This window comes from Camelina sativa, chromosome 3 (assembly GCF_000633955.1).
Source record: "Camelina sativa cultivar DH55 chromosome 3, Cs, whole genome shotgun sequence".
Taxonomy (NCBI): Eukaryota; Viridiplantae; Streptophyta; class Magnoliopsida; order Brassicales; family Brassicaceae; genus Camelina; species Camelina sativa.
The window spans coordinates 15011141-15034024 of NC_025687.1; the positions used below are offsets into that span (position 1 = coordinate 15011141).

The 22884-nt window shown below is 36.4% G+C and overlaps 3 protein-coding genes and 2 pseudogenes across 3 annotated transcripts; all 5 read left to right on the forward strand.

Annotated features, from left to right (window-relative positions):
- On the forward strand, window positions 620-4278 carry LOC104777145 (UDP-N-acetylglucosamine diphosphorylase 1-like). The gene is made up of 15 exons (XM_010501355.2): window positions 620-966; window positions 1062-1116; window positions 1227-1378; window positions 2039-2078; window positions 2252-2344; window positions 2446-2558; window positions 2649-2723; window positions 2815-2854; window positions 2944-3026; window positions 3116-3193; window positions 3283-3426; window positions 3524-3591; window positions 3662-3776; window positions 3855-4011; window positions 4099-4278. The coding sequence occupies exons 1-15, from the start codon at window positions 748-750 to the stop codon at window positions 4194-4196; spliced, it is 1530 nt and encodes a 509-aa protein (XP_010499657.1). The 5' UTR covers window positions 620-747; the 3' UTR covers window positions 4197-4278.
- LOC104778988 lies at window positions 4733-5937 on the forward strand (annotated as a pseudogene).
- LOC104778989 lies at window positions 8375-9985 on the forward strand (annotated as a pseudogene).
- Window positions 14406-18830, forward strand: LOC104778990 (putative F-box protein At1g30945). Its single transcript, XM_010503391.1, has 4 exons — window positions 14406-14468; window positions 14685-14822; window positions 14925-14989; window positions 18386-18830. Exons 1-4 carry the CDS (start codon window positions 14406-14408, stop codon window positions 18828-18830), a joined length of 711 nt encoding a protein of 236 aa, XP_010501693.1.
- On the forward strand, window positions 21340-22107 carry LOC104778991 (putative F-box protein At1g33020). The gene has a single exon (XM_019240224.1). The coding sequence runs from the start codon at window positions 21340-21342 to the stop codon at window positions 22105-22107; it is 768 nt and encodes a 255-aa protein (XP_019095769.1).

A 22884-nucleotide genomic window follows, 5' to 3' on the forward strand; every position in this document is an offset into this window, starting at 1 on the left:
TTTATTACACTTTTCTTCTACCAATCAGATTTTATTGTCGACAACACAGTGTAATTTCTCTTATGTTACTATAAACATTGTAAACCATTTAACGAAAACAAAATACAAATATCATTGTAAACATCAAAAATATTCGATTTTTAATTTGTTGTGGCTATAAAATCCTTGTGATATTAACATACAAAAACATTTACGGGTCGGTTTTAACAGTTACATAAATATATACTTCTCTATGAGGTTAGTAATAAAAACAGTATATATTTACAAATATGTGTTGAGATTTTTTTTTTTCCGGTGATTAAGATTGAGATCTAATCTGCTGTTAAAAAATAAGAAGAAATGGGATCTAAAATGAATAGTTTCATTCTTTTAATAATTCCACAAAAAAAAAAAAAAAAATCAAAACCCGCTAAACAAGCCAGAAGGGCATACATAGGCAACAAACTGTCGGGGAACTCTGACAGAGAGAAGAGAAATGCATGAGACTGGCAAAAATAAAAGAGAAGAGAGAGGGTAAAACAGTAATTTAAACAACTCACAGTTGTTGTTTTGTTACACGTTGATTGGTTTCGTTGATTCTTGTCTTCTTCGCCACTGTCTCCGACTCCTCTCGTGTTATATTATAAAGTCCCTTCCAAAAACAAAACACACACACACTTAAGCCAAACGTCACAAATCCAAAAATCCCAAAATTCGAATCGTTTTTTTTTTTTTCTAAGCCTCTTTGAAAGATCTATAGATAAGAGAATGAGAGAACCGTCGATGGAGAGAGAAAATGGAACAACATTAACGGAGACGACAACTACGACGGCCGTGACTTCTCCTCCTCTTCCTCCTCATATGACGGTTTCTTCACCGCGTCAAGCTTTAGTTGAGAGATTGAAAGATTATGGACAAGAAGATATTTTCTCTCTTTGGGATGAACTCTCACCTGACGAAAAAGATTTTCTCGTTAGAGATATTGAGGTTTTTAATTTCTTGATTTTCATTAATCTTTTTCAAGATTCGTAGTTTAGATTTTGGATCTCAGATTTGTCCTTTTTTTTCTTTTTTTAAATCAGAATTTGGATCTTCCAAGAATAGATCGGATCATCAGATGTTCACTTCACTCTCAAGGTTTTTATTTTATTTTATTTTATTTAGTAATCATCTGTTAATGTTATTTACTTCATCCTAATTACATGCATTGTTGTCATTTCAATTTATTTTTGATTCCGGTTAAATAGGTTTACCGGTGGCAGCCATAGAACCGGTACCTGAGAATTGGGTATCAACGGTAGATGGAAGAACAATGGAAGATAGAGAGAAATGGTGGAAGATGGGATTAAAAACTATCTATGAAGGCAAATTGGGTGTTGTTCTTTTATCTGGTGGACAGGTATAACTTTTAATTAATAATGTAGTTTTTTGTCTTTTAAGCTTTTAATTAGTTTTATAATTAAGTAGAGCTACTTAGAGGAGTAGTGCTAGTAAGATGATTCTCTTGTTGATGGTTGAGAATAGGTGTTGGTTTTGGAATAATAATGCTGCTACCTAACTTTAAAAGTTTTGAATTAATGGATGATGATACGACTTTAGTGTAGTCTTGTACTTTATATAATTGCTATATGGTTTTAAAACGGAAATAAAAGTTTTGTTAAGTAGGGTTTTTATTCTATTGGCAAAATAATAAGCATGATTAATTTCAAAATAGATCACTGTCGGTGGTGGTTGTGGTGCATTTTAATTATAATTTTTTTTTTGTTGAGTAAATTGTGATTTCTTCTAGGAGGAACCTTCTTGCTTAATTGTAAGGATGATGATCACGTGATCTCAAAAGATGCTTTTATAGGTTTCCGTAAATTTTTATTACTATATGTGTATATTCTAATTCTCAATTAGGATGCTCTGTTACGTGTAATGTAAGGAATGTTGCAAAAAACAATCTGATTTTAAAGATATGTGTTGCTTGATGATTACAAACATTGCAGTGTTACATTTAGTACATTTCCACAAGTGATCTGATAATGAACATGGTCTGGTTATGAAACTAATGTAGGGAACAAGGCTTGGAAGCTCAGATCCAAAAGGATGTTTCAGTGAGTACTTCTTTGTTTTATGTTTCCTCTGTTTAATCCTCTTTGTAGTCAAATTTAGAACAACTGTTTAGAGATCTTTGTCATTATCTTTTATTTGAATGCAATGTACTAAACCAAAGTCTCCCTGTTGCTTATATCTAGGGTTGCTTACAAATTAGTTATTTCCATTTCAGATATCGGACTTCCATCAGGGAAATCGCTCTTTCAGATTCAAGCAGAGAGAATCTTGTGTGTTCAAAGACTTGCTGCTCAAGTAGTGAGTGAAGGTGAGATTGAGACTCTCATGACTTCTGCTACATTCCAATGGATATGTTTACCCTTACACCAAATTTGACACTCTTTTTTCGCATAATATTTTTACGTTCAGGTCCAGTTCGTCCAGTTACAATACACTGGTATATTATGACTAGTCCATTTACTGATGAAGCCACACGAAAATATTTCTCGAGTCACAAGTACTTTGGTCTTGAGCCAGATCAAGTAAGATGCTTCTTAATTATTTGTATGAACTTTCTTTGATGCTGTTCCCTTTGTGTCTTAGACCAATCTTGATCAATACTTTTACTACAGATCAGTTTTTTCCAACAAGGTACTTTGCCTTGCGTTACAAAGGATGGAAAGTTTATCATGGAGACACCTTTCAGTGTATGTTCAATAAACAAAAATGAGTATCTTCAGTTCGTTTAATTTGTAAAGTAATTGGCGTAATAAGTTTAGTTACCTATCATTAACACAGCTAGCTAAAGCTCCAGATGGGAACGGTGGAGTCTATGCAGGTATGTTTACCAAATTTTTGTTCTGTTCTTTACCATCATACATATGTTCTTTTCAAACCGTTGCTGTTTCTGATCCGACATTTTTACAGCGCTAAAATGTTCAAGGTTATTAGAGGATATGGCTTCTAGGGGGATTAAATACGTGGATTGCTATGGTGTTGACAATGTCCTGGTTAGCTCTCTAGTGTAATCTTGAGTCTTGACATTGGCTTGTTTTCTGAACGTTTTTGTTGGTTATAATCTGGAATTTTTGGAACGCAGGTTCGAGTAGCTGATCCTACATTTCTTGGATACTTTATCGACAAAGGGGCTGCTTCGGCTGCAAAAGTTGTGCGGAAGGTATATAAGATCATACAATCTCACTGGTTCACAAAGATTTTTAAGATTAAAACTTCAATTTCTTTTATATTTCTATATGGAAAAAACAGGCATATCCTCAAGAGCAGGTTGGAGTATTTGTTAGAAGAGGCAAAGGCGGACCGTTGACAGTAGTTGAGTACAGTGAGCTTGATCAGTCTATGGCTTCCGCTATTAATCAACGAACAGGACGTCTTCAATATTGCTGGAGTAACGTAAAAATCCCTTTCTCTTCGTCTTCTTCCTATCCTCATGAATTCAGAATTAAGAAAAGCTTATGAAACGTTTTGTTTTTAATATCACCTTTGTCAGGTGTGCTTACACATGTTCACTTTAGATTTCCTTAACCAAGTCGCGACCGGCCTAGAAAAAGACAGCGTGTAAGCTCTCAAGAAATTACAATGGAATCCCGCAATCAAAATGTTATTAAATTGTTGTATTATTTGGCAGCTACCATTTGGCGGAGAAGAAGATACCATCCATGAATGGATACACAATGGGACTGAAACTAGAACAGTTCATTTTCGATTCCTTTCCATATGCTCCTTCAACGGCACTCTTTGAGGTATATAGTATTTAATTCATTGACATAAAACACTAACTAAAAAACAAATATTAAGATATTGAACTGAGCAATGTGTAGGTGTTGAGGGAAGAAGAGTTTGCACCAGTGAAGAACGTGAGCGGATCAAATTTCGATACACCGGAGAGTGCGAGGCTTTTGGTACTAAGGCTACACACACGTTGGGTTATAGCAGCTGGTGGATTTCTAACACATTCAGTGCCTCTATATGCAACTGGTAACTCTAAAAAAAAATCTTCTCTCATTACAGTGTTTTTATTTATTTATTTTTCTCATATGCACATATACATCAAATAAATGTTAGGTGTTGAGGTTTCACCATTGTGCTCATACGCCGGAGAAAATCTTGAAGCTATCTGTCGAGGAAGAACGTTTCATGCACCTTGTGAAATTTCCCTCTAATAATGTTTTTGTTTTGTCTTGGGGTTACTAAAATGTTTTCTTCTTTTTCATTTGCTTTTTTGTTTTCCGGCTGTGGTTTATATATAAACTTACTATCTTCCCATGAGATATAGAGAGAGAGAGAGAGAAAGAGAGAGAGAGAGAGACAAAGAGGTCTTGGCGTTTTGTATCCATTGTAACATATCTTATAAATTTTTCTGTTGTTTTTTTTAATCTTTTAGGTATAGTTTTGGAGATGAGTCTCCAACCAATATAAGTTAATTTATTCCAATTGTAGAAACTAGTTTTTGATGATTTGTAATTGAACCTAAATATTAAAAAGAAAGAACGTAGATGATAATAAACACCCATCAAGAGATTGCCAATTTGGTATTTGTGCACGACCCGCACAATGTGGCAAAGGCAAATGATGCTGATCGGTTTAATGCTTAAAAATCAAAATCAAACTGAGTAAACCAAAGCAAACCAATAGATGCCCTAGGTCCCGAACTCTATATAATGGAGTGTCTCCGTCTGATCAGCAAAATACAACGATCATGAATAGTGAAAAAACTATTGATTCAATCCCAATCGATCTCTTATACGAGATCTTCTCGAGATTGCCTACAAAGTTAGTCGGGAGGTGTCGTTGCGTTTCAAAGCAATGGGCGTCTATACTTGGCCGTCAAGATTTCACCCAGCTGTTCCTGACCAGGTCTTCGACTCGTCCACGTCTCTTATTCGCCTCCGAACGAGCCAACGATGAATGGCTCTTCTACTCGTCGCCTCACCCTCAGAATACATATGAGAAGTCTATCGTAGTATCCGTCGATTTTCATACCAAGTTCCATCGAAGCAGAAGTGATTGTATCTATGCCTCTGGTTTATTCTATTTTTCAGATGTGCAGATCTCAAAACAGAAGGTGAGGATTCAGTGCCTGTGATATGTAACCCACTCACGGGACGGTATGCCATCTTACCTAAACGTCTGAGAACGGACATCCAGCCGATCAGCTTTTTTGGGTTTGATCCAGTTGACAAGCAATACAAGGTATTACTCATGAACGGTATCCTTAATAAAGAAACGGTTCATCATATCCTGACATTAGGAACTGGAATAATGAGGTGGAGGAAGATCCAGTGTCCCTTTACCCATAAGCCTTATGGTGAAGGGATATGCATCAATGGGGTTTTGTATTGCTTAGCTCGTCCAATTGATGAAAGTTCTGATGTTATTGTTTGCTTTGATGTTAGGTCTGAGAAATTTAAGTATACTAGAGCACCATCCTTTGATCAGTTGATAAACTATAAAGGTAAATTAGGTGGGATTATAATGAAGTATGAACATGATAATAATTATTATAAATGGCGTACCCGTGAGTTATGTATGTGGGTTCTAGAAGATGTCGAGAAACAAGAATGGTCGGAATGTGTCTTCCGTTTTCCGGATGATGGATTCTGCGAACATCTTTCCGTTGTTGGGATAACTGCTACAAGTGAAATTGTTTTGTGGGAGAGCTGGTCGTCATATAAGTCTTCTGTTATCTACTTCAGTCCCGAGAGGAACACTTTTCAAAAAGTTATCTTCAAAGGTGGTGGACCTAATTGTGGTATTGTTTATGCCTTTGTAGACCATATAGATGATCTTAGTGTTATCGATACAAAGCAACTCAAGTCAAGCATCTATGATCTTAGGACCTCAGAAGCGTTTAAGAGCATTAACAAATTTGATGCTTTGTGTCATTTAGATGATGATTTATAATACACATGTGTCAAATCGTGATTACTTTCCTTGCTCCTCAAGTCAGCTAGAAATGCTCTCGTTTTGATACAAGTTGTATTCTCTCTAGCTATGTAAACATTAATTTATCACAGAAATTCTTAAGAAACCAAGTTTTTATTCGAGTAAGATGGCTGAAATCGTCTGTATATAACTCTCTCTATCTTGCCTGCGAGTGTGGCACTTTTCATTTACAGGTTTCGTGTGAGCTTTATTACTCTTGTGTTTTTTTTATGGTTAGCATTTTGGTCTCGGGTAATTGTGTTACACGTTACTTGGGAGTAAACTAATGTGTTATCAAATTAAGATTCTATACTATTCGTGAAGCTTATAGCTATATTATACCGTTTTTTTTCGCCTTGAGTATCCTCAAGGTTTTTGATTTTCCTTTCAGGATTTCAAGAACTTTAGCTGTATAACTTGGAGCTACAACAAATTTCATAGAACATTCTTGTTTATCTATCTGCTGGACTCCCGAACTCTTGGATACCCCTTGCTTAAATATCCAATGTCCCTTTACCCATAAGCCTTTTGGTAAAGGGATTTGTATCAATGGGGTTTTGTATTTTACTTAGGTAATCCAAGTGGTGAAAGTTCTGATGTGGTAGTTTGCTTTGATGTTATGTGGTAGTTTGCTTTCATGTTATGCCTATGATAGTCCATGGGATTATAGTTTATGGCGTTGCTGTGAGTTACATCTGTGGGTTCTAGAGAGGATTTCGACAAACAGGGATGGTCTAAACATGTCTATCCTCTTCCGGAGAATGAAATTCTCAATCGTCTTGATGTTGTTGGGATGACTGCTACAAGTGAAATTGTTTTGTTCCGAGGCCGCGAGATCTAAGCCTAATGTTTTCTACTTCAATCCTGAGAGGAACAATCTCTATCATGTTGGAAATCAAGGTGTTGGAGCTGACCGTGGCTATGTTTCTATCTTTGTAGACCGTGTCGATGATCTTAGTCTTAACGATAAGCATCTCAAGTGCAAGCATATTTGATAATAGCAACATTGGATCGTTTGACAACAGTAACAAATTTGATGCTTTGTGTCGTTTAGATGATGATTATAATATATAGGTTTCCAAACTTGATTGCTTCCCTTGCTCCTCAAGTCAAGAGAAAAATCTCTCTATTTGCTATTAGTTAGGCCTGCGATAATTACCCGAACCGAGAATACCGAACCGAACCGAAATTCTCGGTTTTTGGGTTGGCTTCAGTGAAGAGAGCTAAACCGATCGGCCGCTTTATAAATCAAGTTCGGTTATCGCTTCGGTTCGGTTCGGTTCATCATATCTGAACGGTTAACCGAAAAATATGAATCACTTCACCATCTTCCTCAGCCGACGTCGTCGTCTTCACCATCATCATCCTCAAGATCTCTTTTCCACAATTGTGGTCGAGCCGCCGGCATCTCTGCATTTTTAACCTAGTTTTAATATATAAACAAAGAAGAAAATACATATATGTGTAATTATATAATATAAAAACCTCAAAAAGAAGAAAAAAACCCAAAGAAAGTGGCCAATTTAATTTATACAGTTTTAATTAGGGGGGAAAACAATATTAGAATTTGGGCTAGACGAAACAGATGCCCAATTTATTTCAAACCCATTTAGAATACAAGCCCTAAAAACATAAAAAAGTATCTTCATTCTCTTTTCTTCTCTGTTCGGCGCCCCTCTTCTGTATGACTACTCCTTTTATCTGTTCCTTTTCTAAGTTTTTTTTTTCTCATATCTACTCTTTAGATTATAATTCTTCTTCTACTTGATTATTCTATGTTCCGCAGAGCAGAGTGGCTCATGAATCGTGACTTTATCTGCCTTTTTATGGCCATGGAATACAACAATTTTCATTATCAGTCACCAGAATTCAAAGATTATCGGTTAGTTTTGGTTACCGAACCGACCTGAACCGTAGTTTTATTCGGTTACTTTCGGTAGAGTTTTCAATTTCCGATTAAACCGAAAACCGAAAAAACCAAACCGAATTACCCGAACAAACCGAAATCGCAGGCCTACTATTAGTAGTAATTGTATTCTCTCTCTCTAAAAATTAAGTTATCAAAAAGGTTCTTAATAAATCAAGTTTTTATTCAAGAAGTTGTCTAAGCTATTTTTGCATGTGAGAGAGAGAGTAAAGAAAAAATATGTGATAGGTCAGTGTGAGCTTTATCAATCTGTTACGGTCTCTCATGGTATTTTTTGAATGTGAAAACTGAAAAATATGTGACAGGATTTAGGTTAGTTTAGACTTTAGACCCTGAAAATAAGTATCAAAAAGACGTCGACATAATGAGAATACTTAAGTGGTTTAAGCCCATGTTTCTTGGGCTTTAGGTTAGTTCAGACCCTGAAAATTTCCTTATATAATAAACCTAGAGTCTCTGCGATTTGTGATTTCTCCGTCCAGAATTCGATAAAGGTACAACAACGATCATGAATAGAGAAGAAAACTCAGATTCCATCCCTAATGATTTAATTCTTGAGATACTCTCCAAATTACCTATAAAGTCCATCGGGAGGTTTCGCTGCGTGTCGAAGCTATGGGAATACATGCTTCACAAGCCATATTTCACCAAGTTATTCTTTACCAGATCCTCGGGTCGTCCACGTCTCTTAATTGGGATCCGGCAACACCGTGAGTGGAGCTTCTTCTCGGCGCCTCAGCCTCAGGATCATTATGGGAAGCCTTCGTCCCTTGTAGTAGCTGCCGATTTTCATATCAAGTGCTCCTTAGACACTAGCCTCGCTATGTGTAGATATGCCTCTGGTTTGCTTTATTTCCCATGTTTGCAGCTCTCATGTAAGGATGAGGATGGAGCGGGTGTCATATGTAACCCTATAACGGGAGAGTTAAAGATCTTACATCGTTTGAGATTAGGAACTGGCCATCATCGTACTTGGGTCCAAAGAGGTCCCATCACGTCGAGAGACCATAGTGGTGGCCTTATAGGGTTTGATCCAATTGGGGGGCAATACAAGGTATTGTCCATGAACAATATAGTTGAAAATAAAAGGGATCGTTATATCCTAACATTAGGAACTGAAAAAGAGAGATGGAGGGAGATCCAATGTCCCTATAAGGAGGATGATCGGAATGGAGGGGTATGCATCAATGGAATTTTGTATTTCACAGTGTACGACTGTGATACTCGATCACATCTTATAGGTTGTTTCGATTTAGGTTTGAGAAGTTTAAGTTTCTAGATATATGCTGCCAAAATGGTTTGTGTACTACATTGATAAACTATAAGGGTAAATCAGGTGTGATTAAGTGGAAGTGTGCTGAGGATGGTGGATTTCCCTTAGAATTATGTATGTGGGTTCTAGAGGATGTCGAGAAACAGGAATGGTCGAAATTTGCCTACACTTTGAAGGATGACAATAAAGTTGTTCAGGTTGACTACAATCTTTCTGTTGTTGGGGTGACTGCTTCAGGTGACATTGTTTTGGTCAAGGAAACTGCATTCAAACCTTTTTATGTTTTCTACTTTAATCCCGAAAGGAACCATCTACTAAGTGTTGAAATCCAAGGTCTTGGAGAAGACCATGATTGGAGTAAGTATCATGCAGTTTGCGCTTTTGTAGACCATGTGGAGGATCTTCAGTTTAATATTATGACGGCAACATCTATAAAACCAGTAACCCACTAGAACAGAATCATAGACCCAAGAGCACATCCACATTATCTAGAGAAGATCTTCAAGTGACGACCGTTGCTCAGCTGGGACAAGATCGTCGTACGTTTGAGAGTAATAACACGGATTCATTTCAAAAATGACAACAGTCTCTAGTTTACAATGGCTCAGAAGTATGTTTAGAGATGATGCTCTGTCTTTTCTTGAAAATTTCATCATGTGAGAGAAGAAGCAGCAAAGAGATGAGAGATAGAGAGATGGCATGTGGAGAGGCGGAGAGAAAGATATATAATTGGAGTGCTGAAGAGTATAAGAGGAGAGGAAGAGAGAGAGACAATGCGAGAAGGGGTAGGTCAAAGCAATTGGGCTTTCAATTTGTTTATGCGTTTACGTTCTTTAATTACTTATAGACGTTAAAAAGCTTGTACGAATCAAATCTACATGATGATGATATTATATATGTTTGCTCTGTGTCTTTTAGATGATGATGAAATTACAGGTTTAAAGACCTGATCTTTCTAAGTCAGCTAAAAAAATACAAAAAGTTGTTTTTAAATTCTGTTTTTATTGAATGGGTGTTGACCGAGATTGAAGTTGCTTGAAACTGATGTGCCAAAAGAAACAAGAACATGATTTGTAGAGGTTGCAAATCATCAACGTTTGTCAGTTCTACAACTCAATCAACAAGAGAAAGATTGAAGATACATTGTATTGATAGAATTGTAAGACTAACAACAATGCGTAAAGAAGAAACTATTGAAACAGAAGAGAGAAGATCACAATGACAGAATCTTCTCAAGGTAATGAAGATATCAACGTTCTAGTTACATCATGAAAGCTTGAAGATCATCAAGTGCAAGAATAGAGAAAGCTTGATAACTATAACTCAGTAACAAAGGGAGAGATTGAAGATATATTGGTGTTGTTACTGGTTATAAGAATCAAGAGAGATGATCAAGAAGCAATGAGTAAACCTCACACAACAAAAAGTACATAAACAGATGCAGTGAACGTTGTAGTGAACAAGTCTGATACAAACACATGTTCATACACATAAGCAGTGAACAAGCTGGAGCATGTGTAACCAGCTACAGACACAGACGCAACGATTCCTCATGAAGAAAATCAGAGAATCTACCACAGACAAGACAGCTCAATATAAAGTCACATGGAATGAAGTGACGTGTTGAACCTTGGAGTCTTATCGAGAAGATCCAAGAAGTGAGAGCTCAACCAAGCATGCTTTAAGCTCATGAGAACAAGTCTTCCATTAGCAGCTGAGTAAACCTCAAAGCACAACAGAGCAAAAAGGAGGTAACAGCTGCATAATACAATAGAGCATAAACATGTTTTAGCAGCTGAGTTTACTTGAAGCGCAACGCAGAAGAAAACATAACAGACAACATGGAGTGACTGTGTAGTACAACAGAGCTAAAAACAGAACATACATTGTGTAGTGGCTATGTAGTGCAACAGAGCGGAAAAGCTTCAAGTTGCAACAAACAGTGGAGCGGCTGTATCAAAGGAAAGGCATGCTTGTGTTAGGTGTGACAGGAACAAAAGCATGGGTCAAGTTGACAAAAAGAGAATAAGCTTTTACCCAGAAGATAAGAGGAAGAAGCTTGTGGAACCAAGGGTGTGTGGAGAACTCTAAGAGGTATAAAAGGAAGAGTTGGTAACAAGAAGCAGTTTACGCACCCTAGACCTAAAATTGAGAGAAGCACACATGTTGTGTGTGGTGTTGTCCCACCAGCAAGATAGAGAATATGCTGGTGGTTTTTGTAGAGGTTCACACTCATCGGAAAAGACAAAGAGTGGTGGTTCCTTTAGTTCGTGTAGATTAGAGTGGTAGGCACAAGTGTGTGCTAGATACCATTGGCAAATATGACTTTTGCGTTCTAATTATAGTGAATGATTCTGGACTTGGTCCCGGGGATGTAGGTTATCCGAACCCCGTTAACAAATCTCTTTTGTCGTCTCTTCACTATCCTTTCATCTCTTTGTTAAGCATCGCAAATACAGATCTATCATACAAGTCTATAGATCTAGCACGCATCTCATTATTTCAATTGGTATCAGAGCAGGAAACCGATCTGAGATTACTATCTCTAACAGGTTAGATCCTGAGATGTGTCTTGATGAGGAAGAAAAGCTATTCTTTTATTTGGAGAAAATCAAGTGATGGGTTCTCTCCAGGTTGGTGAAAATGAAGAACAAAGAGGAAGAGAGAAAGATGACGACGACGGATCTGTTTTCAAACTCGCCGGAATTTGTCTGTACAGTTCATCGAATTTTTCAGTGTCGTCTTCAAGATGTCTTGGTTCTCGTGTCGTGAGAAATTGTACTCAAAGAAAGCAGAAATGTTTTCTTTCATGGGTATTTTGTGTCAACGAGAATTTTCTGCTCCAGTTTGGTATTCGCCCTGAAATTAATAGAGGATTTTGTTGATGCTCAGGGATTCTCCGTTGTCTCTGTTTTGTCACAAGAAACCTGATTCAACAGGTATTTTCTCTTAAAGCTTCTAGATTCGGCTTGGAAGATTAGCCTTCAAGTTTTACTATTGCCTTCATCACTGCTTTTGAAGTTTATGCTCCGACGCCGGAAAAGCTGTGAGCTGTGTGAAGTGTTCTTGGAACATTTCATAAAATTCACTAGAGATTTTGGTAACAATATGAAGTATATATCGTGGATATGAGGAGGAACTACATCTTTTTTGAATTTATAAAGAGAGAAGGAGGCTAAGAAGATGTCATCGGATGCTCACACTTGATATCCCAAATCTGGGGTGAGTTCTTGTTCTGTGTCTCTAACGGTAAAGAGAGAGACGAAGTGTTGTGGTTTACATCTGATTTTGAGTAAGAGAAGAAGACGTTCATCTCTCCGCCGCTGAGGATTCAATGGTCGTTTGATTGGTTCTTTGCAATCACAAGTGTTACTTGTGTTGGGATTTCATAGAAAGAGTTAATAACACGCCATGGTTATTTTCTCCATTTTGAAAAGAAAGGAAGTGATTCTCGACAAAGAATTATGATCTCCGAATCTGAGTTTCTATGGAAGTGAAGAAGAGCTTGTGTGAGGAATTGAGTTTGATCCTCACTAAAATTGAAGTTTGTCGCTGATGCCTCTTGAGAAAGATGAAGAATTGATCTTGTGTGGTCTTGTGTTATGTTGGGTTTCTAGTAACTGTGCAAAGACCTAGTGTGGTATTATATCTAAGCCCATTACAGAAAATGGTGAAGATAGGTCAAAGCTACTGTGGAGTTTAATGTCAACCACATGTTTGGGTGCAGTTTAAGCCTTTATGTATTCTCGAGGAAGCACGTGGAGTGTTGCGATCTGATGGAGATAGAAACAGTATGGTGAAGAAGTGATCAGGGAGGGGCTGAATTGCATGAGTTGTGTTGTAGAGGTTTGTCTCAGACTCTCAGCCTATCAAAGATACTTCTAGCTAAAGAAGAAGACTTGAGGTCATATTGACTAGTTGAGATCACAAGAAAGGGAAATATCATCAAAGGATAATCATACGGATTATGGGTCTTACAAATGTTGCTGATTTTTGAGAAGAGATCAAATGAAAGATTTTTCAGATATTGAAATCTGCAGTCGTGTTATAATTTCATACATCAAGGAAATTGTTGTGTCTCTGATTTCTCTGGGTTGATTTGCTTCTTCGTTTGTGTCGTGGATCAAGAATGGTGAAGAAGTTTTTATGAAAGATTTATCAAGGTCTTTGAAATCTACAAACAGACAAGGTCTGTGTTGATTGTGTGTTTCCTATGGAACAGTTCTAGGTTGAAACACATAATCAACATGGGGGAGAAAAACCAAACTCATGAAGCTAAAAGAAGAAGATATGAACAAAAAGTTATGAGTTTGATGGAGTTCCAGGTTCATGAAACTGGGTTCTTGTCTGACTTTGCCTCTTCGTTTGACATGGCTATAGACCTCGAATTTTAGTATGGAAAGATGTTTTGGAATCTTGAAAGCAAGATCTTTCCGATGATATAAAGGTCTCTTTCTGGTTCTGTGTTATTTGATGGGATACTGTTCCCAAAGTTAGTTGTTCGCCGGTGTTTAGCATTTTGGATATGCTTTGGAAATTTGGTCTTAACTTTCAATCTGTAAATCCAAATTGTGATCTGCTTTCTCCTGTGGTTTCATATTGCTGTCATTGATCATCCCACAACATTTGGAATTTTCTGGGTGGTTTTGTTATTTCGTCTATGCTCTGCATCAAGGCAGGAGAAGAAGCTCAGTTTAAGACTTCATGGTTGGAAAAAGAAACATAAGTTCTTAATGTTCCTAGGTCTCGTAATCACAATCAAAGTATTAAGATCCATCAGTGAGTAAGACGAAGTTGATTGTGAAGAAGTGTGGAAAGTAATCTGATCTGAAGGTGAATATCTTGCACCAAAGTCTAAAGTGTTCAAGGCAGACATTCACCCCTATATCACTACCTCAAAGGTATGTCAGTATAAGTAAAATCTTTTGTGTGATAGAATATGTTTACAAGGAATTAATCTCTTCTGGGAGTTAGTGTCACGAGAGAAGTGTTACTATGGAGATGTGAAACCCATATGTTTCTGTTGAAAACTCTTATGGTTCTTGGAGGTTTTAGTGAGGAATTTCCTTGAAGCTTGTATCAGTTGATATTGGTTTTGTTCTCAGTTGTGCCTTGTATTGGTTGGGATTGGTTACAAGTTAGTTGTTGTAGAATATTTAAGAAGACCTCTGGGTGTTAGAAGAGAAGAGTAAGAGCGCTCCATTATTAAAGTTTAAGAGAAGGATTCACTTTCACTAGTAGTATAAGATGGTCGAGATCAATCTGAGGTTGAATACTCAGAGTTGTGTAACTCTGGTTCAGTTCTGCAAGGTTAGCGTAAGTGACATCTGCAAGGAGATGTTTTTCGGGATCAATCTAAGGTAGAATACTCAAAGTTGAGTAAAACCGATTATGTTGTAACCCAGTAAGCTGAAGTGTCTTGTCAGTAAAAGTTGGGACATCGTTTTTTGAAATTCAAGAAATTGTTGCTGCTCTAGTTTTTAAATCTGAGGATTGTTTATGAGGTTCCTCTTGTGTGTGTTGAAGAAAGATGTTCCAAATACTGAAACAACAACTGCTTCAGAAGCTGCAATCGTCTATCTTATTCACTGGTTCAATGTTGGGATCAAAAGAATTTGTGTAAAGGTTGTCTCAAGGTGGAGTCTCAAGGAAATCATGGTTATGGTATGTATTGTAATTGATTGATGGAAGGTGCATGTCTACCTCATGAATTACAATATATGGATCTCTAGTCTGGCTTAGTAACAACGATTTCTGAATTTAAAGGAGGACTTTCTGAAGGCTACATCTGCAAAATTGGAAACAGCTTTAAATCAAGACTACTTGAGCAAGTAAGTCTACAAAAGCTAGGTCTATTCAGTCAGTGCTACGTTTAACAAATCATCATTTCTTCGAGAGATTATATGTCTAAGTTTCCGCTGCGACTACAAAGGTATTATTTTGATGATTGTGTTAATGCTTCTGATCAGTTTTTGCTTCCATTGTTCAAAGGGTGAAACTTGAAATGAAGCACATTGCTTGCTAGTGCTAATGAGTTTCTGACCAAGTTAAGATTCATGAGGTTCAAAGAGGATTTTAAGATGTTTGACATTTGTGTTCTCAAGGAAGTGTTCTCGGCTCAGAACTAGTTTGTGTTTTTGTCTTTAGAAATTAGCTGTTTTGTGCGTACCGCAGGCTTTGATCTTGTTCCTACTGGCGACAACGGTACATTTCTGAAGATGGGTTAACCAGTTCTAAGCTACTCTCATCTGTGTCATTGTAACCAAGTAATCATTTTCAATGGTTTAATGGCTGATATCGTGTTCTGGTTTTATGATTTTGATATGTGTGAAGTTTCTGCAGTGTTCAGGCACGTCTGAGCAGACTCTTATCATCAAAGCAAGAGGAGGATCAATATTATGCTTAATGAGTTCTTTATTGGACTATGCTCTTGATTTGTTACTTTTACCTTAGTTATGCACTCAAGCAGGGGGAGTTTTTATGGTTGCCTTGCAGGATGAGTTAGTGCCATTGATTGCTTGAGTATCAAACTGCGCTAAAAAGGGAGAGTTCTTGTACTTACTCACATTTGCTAGTTGTTGGGGCTGCTATGCTTGTTTCAATGTTGCTGTCACAACTTGAAGATGTTTGATAAATGCAGAAGATGGTATTAATGTCAATGTCCAAGGTTTGTTGATGATGAGTTGGTTCATCGTATGAAGTTTAATATCAAATTGAGCTGTTAAGGGAGACTCTCTGAATTACTCCCATATGCTAGTTGTTGTTGTTGCAATGCTAGGTCGTGGTTGCAGGCAACACTTGGAGGTGTTTGATATTCACTGAAGATGTGATCGGGTCAAGATCAGGAGCTTGATGGGTTATGATTAAGGGAGAGCTAGAGTTCTATAACTCAGCCAACAAGGGAGAGATTGAATGGGTGTTGACCGAGATTGAAGTTGCTTGAAACTGATGTGCCAAAAGAAACAAGAACATGATTTGTAGAGGTTGCAAATCATCAACGTTTGTCAGTTCTACAACTCAGTCAACAAGGGAGAGATTGAAGATACATTGTGTTGACAGAATTGTAAGACTGACAACAATGCGTAAAGAAGAAACTATTGAAACAGAAGAGAGAAGATCACAATGACAAAATCTTCTCAAGGTAATGAAGATATCAACGTTCTAGTTACATCATGAAAGCTTGAAGATCATCAAGTGCAAGAATAGAGAAAGCTTGATAACGCATCTCATTATTTAATTTATTAAAACTCTGTTATAGTTTTCATTTAAATGTCAATAACGACTTGAAGATTTAGAAGAAGTAACGCATTTGGAACTATCTATCATTCAAGTAAATAAAAAGAAGAAGTTCTTAACAAGAGAGATGTGTGAGCTTTTCTGGTCTGTGACATATCAGTTATAATTTTGTTTGTCCACCCAAAACAAATCAGGTTTTAAAATACAAAATATTTGGTATATTTTAATTCTTAATCTAGATTATTCTAACATAATATCTAGATTATAATAATATAATACTCTAGATAATACTAATTAAATATCTAGATTTATATGTTTAAGGAGGTGAAAGATATTTCTAGAACTTTTAGATATATTTTTTAAAGAGAGATCTTGATATTTCTAAAGAAAACTCTAGAACTTGGATTTAATTAATCTTGATTAAAAATCAAGTTTAACTATCAACACCCCCTCTTAAACTTGATTTTTCCACTCCAAGTAAGCTCGTCACGTTTGAGAGGCTTAGTGAAAATATCAACTACTTGATCATGTGTGTTCACATACTCCAATTGCACAACTTTCTTTTTAATAGACTCTCTAATGTAATGATACCGTGTGTCAATGTGCTTACTTCGATCATGGAAGACTGGGTTCTTCGCCAAATATATTGCTGACTTGTTATCCACAAAGATCTTTGTTGGTTCTTCTTGTGGCAAGTTTAATTATTTTAGAAGATTTCTTAACCAGATAGCATGGCACACACATGAAGTAGCCGTCATATATTTCGCTTCACAAGTGGAAAGCGTGAAAATTGATTGCTTCTTCGACATCCATGTGAAAGCCGTATCTCCAATGTAGAACATGAAACCACTTGTGTTTTTTCGATCATCTACGTCTCCACTCCAATCGATATCGCTATATCCAACAAGTTTATAATCATTTGAAATAGAATAGTGCAAACCAAAGTTCATAGTACCTTTGATATGGAAAATAATCCTCTTTAAAATGAGTTGTTGTTGGATGTTTCATGTAACAACTCCAACAACATATAAAATATTGTGTCTTGTACATGTTAAGTATCGTAAGCTTCCAACCAAACTCTTAAAGAGTGGTGGATCCACTCATTCTCCTTCCTTATTATATTGAGAGCTTTTTCTTGTTTGTTTCTTAATCAAAAACACCGACACCTACCCATATGAGGCCATGACCCATCTATTTAACTTAGTTGGTAAAATTGAGCCTTTAAACCGAAATCAAAGTGAATAAACCAAATAAACAAATGCCCTAGCTAGTCCACGAACTCTATATATCGGAGTCTCCTCATACGACCAACAAATACAACGATCATGAATAGTGAAAAAACTTTAGATGCCATCCCAATCGATCTCTTTCACGAGATCTTCTCGAGATTGCCTTCAAAGTCAGTCGGGAGGTGTCGTTGCGTTTCAAAGCAATGGGCGTCCATACTTGGCCATCAACATTTCACCAGGCTGTTCCTGACCAGGTCCTCGACTCGTCCACGTATCTTATTCGCCCTCGAAAAATACAACGGTGAATGGCTCTTCTACTCGTCCCCTCACCCTCATCAGAATACATATGAGAAGTCTATTGTAGTATCCGTCGATTTTCATACCAAGTTCCATATAGGCGAAATTTATTGTCGTTGTAGCTATGCGGATCTCAAAAAGTAAGGATGAGCCTGTGATATGTAACCCACTCACGGGACAGTATGTGATCTTACCTTAACTCAGAACAAACAGCCAGGCGAGTAGCTTTTTTGGGTTTGATCCCGTTGACAAGCAATTTAAGGTATTGTTCATGAAAAGTATAGTTCATAGTGAAACGAGTCATCGTATTTTGACATTAGGAACTGGAAGAATGAGGTGGAGGGAGATCCAATGTCCTTTTACCCATCAGCCTTTCGGTAAGGGGATTTGCATCAATGGGGTTTTGTATTATATAGCTCAACCAACTGATAAAAGTTATATTATGATAGTTTGCTTTGATGTTAGGTATGAGAAATTTGAGTTTATTAAATCAGAATACTTTGATCAGTTGATAAACTATAAGGGTAAATTAGGTGGGACTAAATTGGAGTATGAAACTGGTAGTCGATGGCGTACCCGTGACAATTATAGTGCATGGCGTACTCGTGAGTTACGTATGTCTGTTCTAGAAGATATCGAAAAACAAGAATGGTCAATATGTGTCTTCCCTTTTCCGGATGATCGATTCTGCAATCATTTTTCCGTTGTTGGGGTGACGACTACAGGTGAAATTGTTTTGTGGGAGACGTTTTCTAAGTCTTATGTTATCTACTTTAGTCCCGTGAGGAACACATTCCAATATGTTAATTTTCAAGGCCGTGGAGCTAATTGTGCTTCGGTTTACGCCATTGTAGACCATATAGAGGATGTTAGTGTTAACGATGCAAAGCAACTCAAGTCAAGCATCTAAGAATCGTTTAAGAGCATTAACAAATTTGATGCTTTGTGTCTTTTAGATGATGTAAACATCAATTATAAAAAAAAAATTTAAGAAACCAAGTTTTGGCTGAAATTGTCACAATTATATAATTCTCTCTATCTTGCCGCTGACTCTACAGGTTTCGTGTGAGCTTTATTATTCTGCTGGCATATATAGTATTTTGAACTTTATTACTCTGATTTTTTTTCTTTTTTTTTTTTCTGGTTAGCATTTTGTTATGGTAATTGTGTTACAGGTTGTTTGGGAGCAAACTACAACTGTTTCTTCATTCCAAAAAAAAAACTACAATTGCTTAAGGGAATGAAGGGAATGGGTTAAATTATCCGACTATTAAACGACAATTGCTTAAATAGTCATAAAATAGTCGTTAATGGGTCACTAACTTTAGTAACTATTTAACGACTCTAAGCCGACAATGTCACGACAACGTGTATTAATCACAAAATAGTCGCTAAATAACGACTATTTACCAACTATCTGGTTTAGCGACAAAATATTAGCTACAACAGTGATTAGTCGTTAAATAGTCGTATATCTTCATTTAACGACTATTAAGCGACTATTCTTACAGTGGCTGATTCACTGTTTTCTTGTAGTGTATAAAGGCTCGCTCAACTCAAATTTTTGGGATCGGTTTTAATTTACTAACATTTTTCCCGACTCAAACTAAAAGTGTCGGAGAATTGGAATAGATCTTAATGGCTCTTTTCTCCCATCTATATTGTACTACTTTACAAGGAATTATTTGGTTTCAGTTTCGGTTAGGTTGGATATAGTAATATGATATATTGATATAACCATTCAGATATTATTGATATCCAACCTATACCGAATGGTTATATCATATTACTGAATAACAAACCAAACTTGTGTTTGGATACGGTTCGGTTCAGTTTTAGGCCTTTAAATAACTGAATAACCAATCAAACTTTGGTTTCGATATGGTTAGGTTCGGTTTGAACCCAAACGAAACCGAGAACATAATAAAATCAAGGGTTTCTTGGTGTTTTAGTACATTTACAGAACTTAGTTAGAAGTTTAATATTATCACTATTTAAAAAAAAAAAAACAGGGTGTTAAAAGATAAAGAAGAGTAGAGATAGAAAAAAATGTGGGACAGAGGAGATGGGTGGAGATTACACAATAGCCCTGCGGCGTGGGTTTGTGGTTTGGTTAGAGGAGAGAGGGTGGAAAGAGACGAGAGAGAAGCATGAGTTTTTCTTTATTTATTATATTCTATACAATCTAAAAAAAAATTGGCTAATTAAAATTTGTTTTTAAAAAAATTTCAGATAAATAAAAATCTATGTTTTTTTTCTTTACAATTTGATATGCATTTGGTTTGATGATTTTATTTGATAATGTTAAATATTTTTTACAAATTGTGTATCCGTACACTATATTAAGTGTACATATGTGTGTACACGTCTGTACACATTATTAAGTGTACAGATGTTTGTACACATTATTAAGTGTACAGAATTAATTTGTTTAATTCTTAAGGTTTTGGATGTTTATACCACAATGGTTTTGTAAAAATTACATCTGTACATTTAATAATGTGTACAGACATTTGTACACTTAATAAGGTGTATAGACATGTGTATACTTAAAATGTATACGGATACAAAAGATTTATATAATATATTTAAAAATTATTAAACAAAATTCATATCAAATTGTGAAGAAAAAACTATAGATTTTTTTTTGTATGTAAGAAGTTTTCTAAGAAAAATTATATTGATTTGAAAAGTCAAGAAATAAGAAGAAAAAGAGAGTAATTGTATAATGGCATGAAATGTAATTAAGAAGATTGTTGAATGGCAAAAAAAGCTGAGAAAATAGTCAAAATAGTGTTAAATGTGAGTTTATCTAATTGTAAATAGCGAATGTATATTCTTCCTAATTATGTTTGAAAAATGTATCATTTTGCCAAATATCTGTAAAATCAAAGGATGCTGATCGGTTAAACCAAAATCACACTGAATAAACCAAATCGATCCTTGATTTTGTTTGGAATTAATGCCCTAGCTAGTCCACGAACTCTATATACCGGAGTCACCTCGTACGATAACCAAATACAACGATCATGAGTAGTGAAAAAACTTTAGATTCCATCCCAATCGATCTCTTTCACGAGATCTTCTCGAGATTGCCTTCAAAGTTAGTCGGGAGGTGTCGTTGCGTTTCGACGCGATGGGCGTCCATACTTGGCCATCAAGATTTCACCGAGCTGTTCCTAACCAGGTCCTCGACTCGTCCACGTATCTTATTCGCCCTCCAAAAATACAACGGTGAATGGCTCTTCTAATCGTCCCCTCACCCTCATCAGAATACATATGAGAAGTCTATTGTAGTATCCGTCGATTTTCATACCAAGTTCCATAGAAGCAGATGTAATCGTATTTGTAGCTATGCCTCTGGTTTGCTCTATATTTCAGATGTGTGGATCTCAACAAAAAGTAAGGATGAGGATTCAATGCCTGTGATATGTAACCCACTCACGGGACGGTATGTGAGCTTACCTAAACTGAGAACGAACAAGCAGTCGAGAAGCTTTTTGGGGTTTGATCCAGTTGACAAGCAATACAAGGTATTACTCATGAACGGTATAGTTAATTATGAAACGGTTCATCATATTCTGACATTAGAAGCTGGAATAATGAGGTGGAGGGTGATCCAATGTCCTTTTACCCATAAGCCTTTCGGTAAGGGCATTTGCATTAATTGGGTTTTGTATTATTTAGCTGAACCAACTGATAAAAGTTCTAATGTGATAGTTTGCTTTGATGTTAAGTCTGAGAATTTTAAGTTTATTAAAGCAAAATGCTTTTATCAGTTGGTAAACTATAAGGGTAAATTAGGTGGTATAACGTTGAAGTATGACAACGATAGTCGACAGGGTGCCCATGGTAATGTTTTTAGATGGCCTAACCTTGAGTTGCCTATGTGGGTTCTAGAGGATGTCGAGACACAGAAATGGTCGGAATTTTTCTTCCCTTTTCCGGATGCTGGATTCTACAAACATCTTTCCGTTCTTGGTGTGACTGCTACAGACGACATTGTTTTTTCCTATATCTGGACATCTAATTATTATGTTTACTTCAGCCCTGAGATGAACACTCTCCAACGTGTCAGCTTAGGTGTTGGAGATGAATATGGTACAGTTAATGTTTTTGTAGACCATATAGAAGACCTTAGTGTTAACATTCTCAAGTCAAGCATATTTGATCTTAGAGGCTTATGATCCTTTGCGAGCATTTACAAATTTGATCGATGCTTCCTGTTGAAATATATACATGTTCCAAACTTGATTGCTTCCATTGCTATACAAGTCAGCTAAAAATCTCTCTAATTTCTACAAAATGTTTTTTTTTCTTCTCTATGTAAAAATCAATTTATCAAAGAAAACCTTAAGAAATTAAGATTTTATTCAAGTCAGAGTCATGCCTATAGTTGTCTACGTAATATTTCTAGTCTATGAGTGTGAGAAATTAAAACTGGTTTACAGGTCTTCTTATTTTCATTTGAACACATCAACATTAGATACAATAAGTTGAATCATTGTCGAATCAAAAAGCTTTTCAAGGGAGGTTTCCACTAGTGAATACTTGCTTTACGATGTACTAGTGAATCTTTTTTATGCTCCAAAGCCTTTTCACATCATTTAAATCTGATATCGGTGGAAATCTCTGACATTAGTGAAGAGCAAGGGCGAGCCTCCATACTTGTTGCAACAATCAATGGCGTCTTGATTCATTTTTTGTGGAGAGAAATAATAGTTTTCGATACAAAATGGGAAAAAAGCGTCACTGGCCAATGTTTCTCCAACTATTGGACTCTTAAACTCTCGGATATAAAGATGAATGAAAGAACTTGTTTTCGAACTTAATACAATGAGACCTAAAGATGAATGAAACAAACAGAAAACAGAGTAAAAGGAACGTAATACCCACGAATATCTACTATTTTAATAGTAACACTTGGTTATAAGATTCCAAGCGATTCATTATCCTTAAGAGGT

Excerpts from the sequence above, each read along its gene's own strand:
- LOC104777145 (XM_010501355.2), top strand. The coding sequence starts at position 748 with ATGAGAGAACCGTCGATGGAGAGAGAAAATGGAACAACATTAACGGAG. Across the intron at positions 967-1,061 it reads TTCTCGTTAGAGATATTGAG|AATTTGGATCTTCCAAGAAT; the intron begins GTTTTTAATTTC and ends TTTTTAAATCAG. Across the intron at positions 2,079-2,251 it reads AGATCCAAAAGGATGTTTCA|ATATCGGACTTCCATCAGGG; the intron begins GTGAGTACTTCT and ends TTTCCATTTCAG.
- LOC104778990 (XM_010503391.1), top strand. The coding sequence starts at position 14,406 with ATGGTCGAGATCAATCTGAGGTTGAATACTCAGAGTTGTGTAACTCTG. Across the intron at positions 14,469-14,684 it reads CTCTGGTTCAGTTCTGCAAG|AAAGATGTTCCAAATACTGA; the intron begins GTTAGCGTAAGT and ends TGTGTGTTGAAG. Across the intron at positions 14,823-14,924 it reads TCAAGGAAATCATGGTTATG|GAGGACTTTCTGAAGGCTAC; the intron begins GTATGTATTGTA and ends CTGAATTTAAAG.
- LOC104778991 (XM_019240224.1), top strand. The coding sequence starts at position 21,340 with ATGCCTGTGATATGTAACCCACTCACGGGACGGTATGTGAGCTTACCT.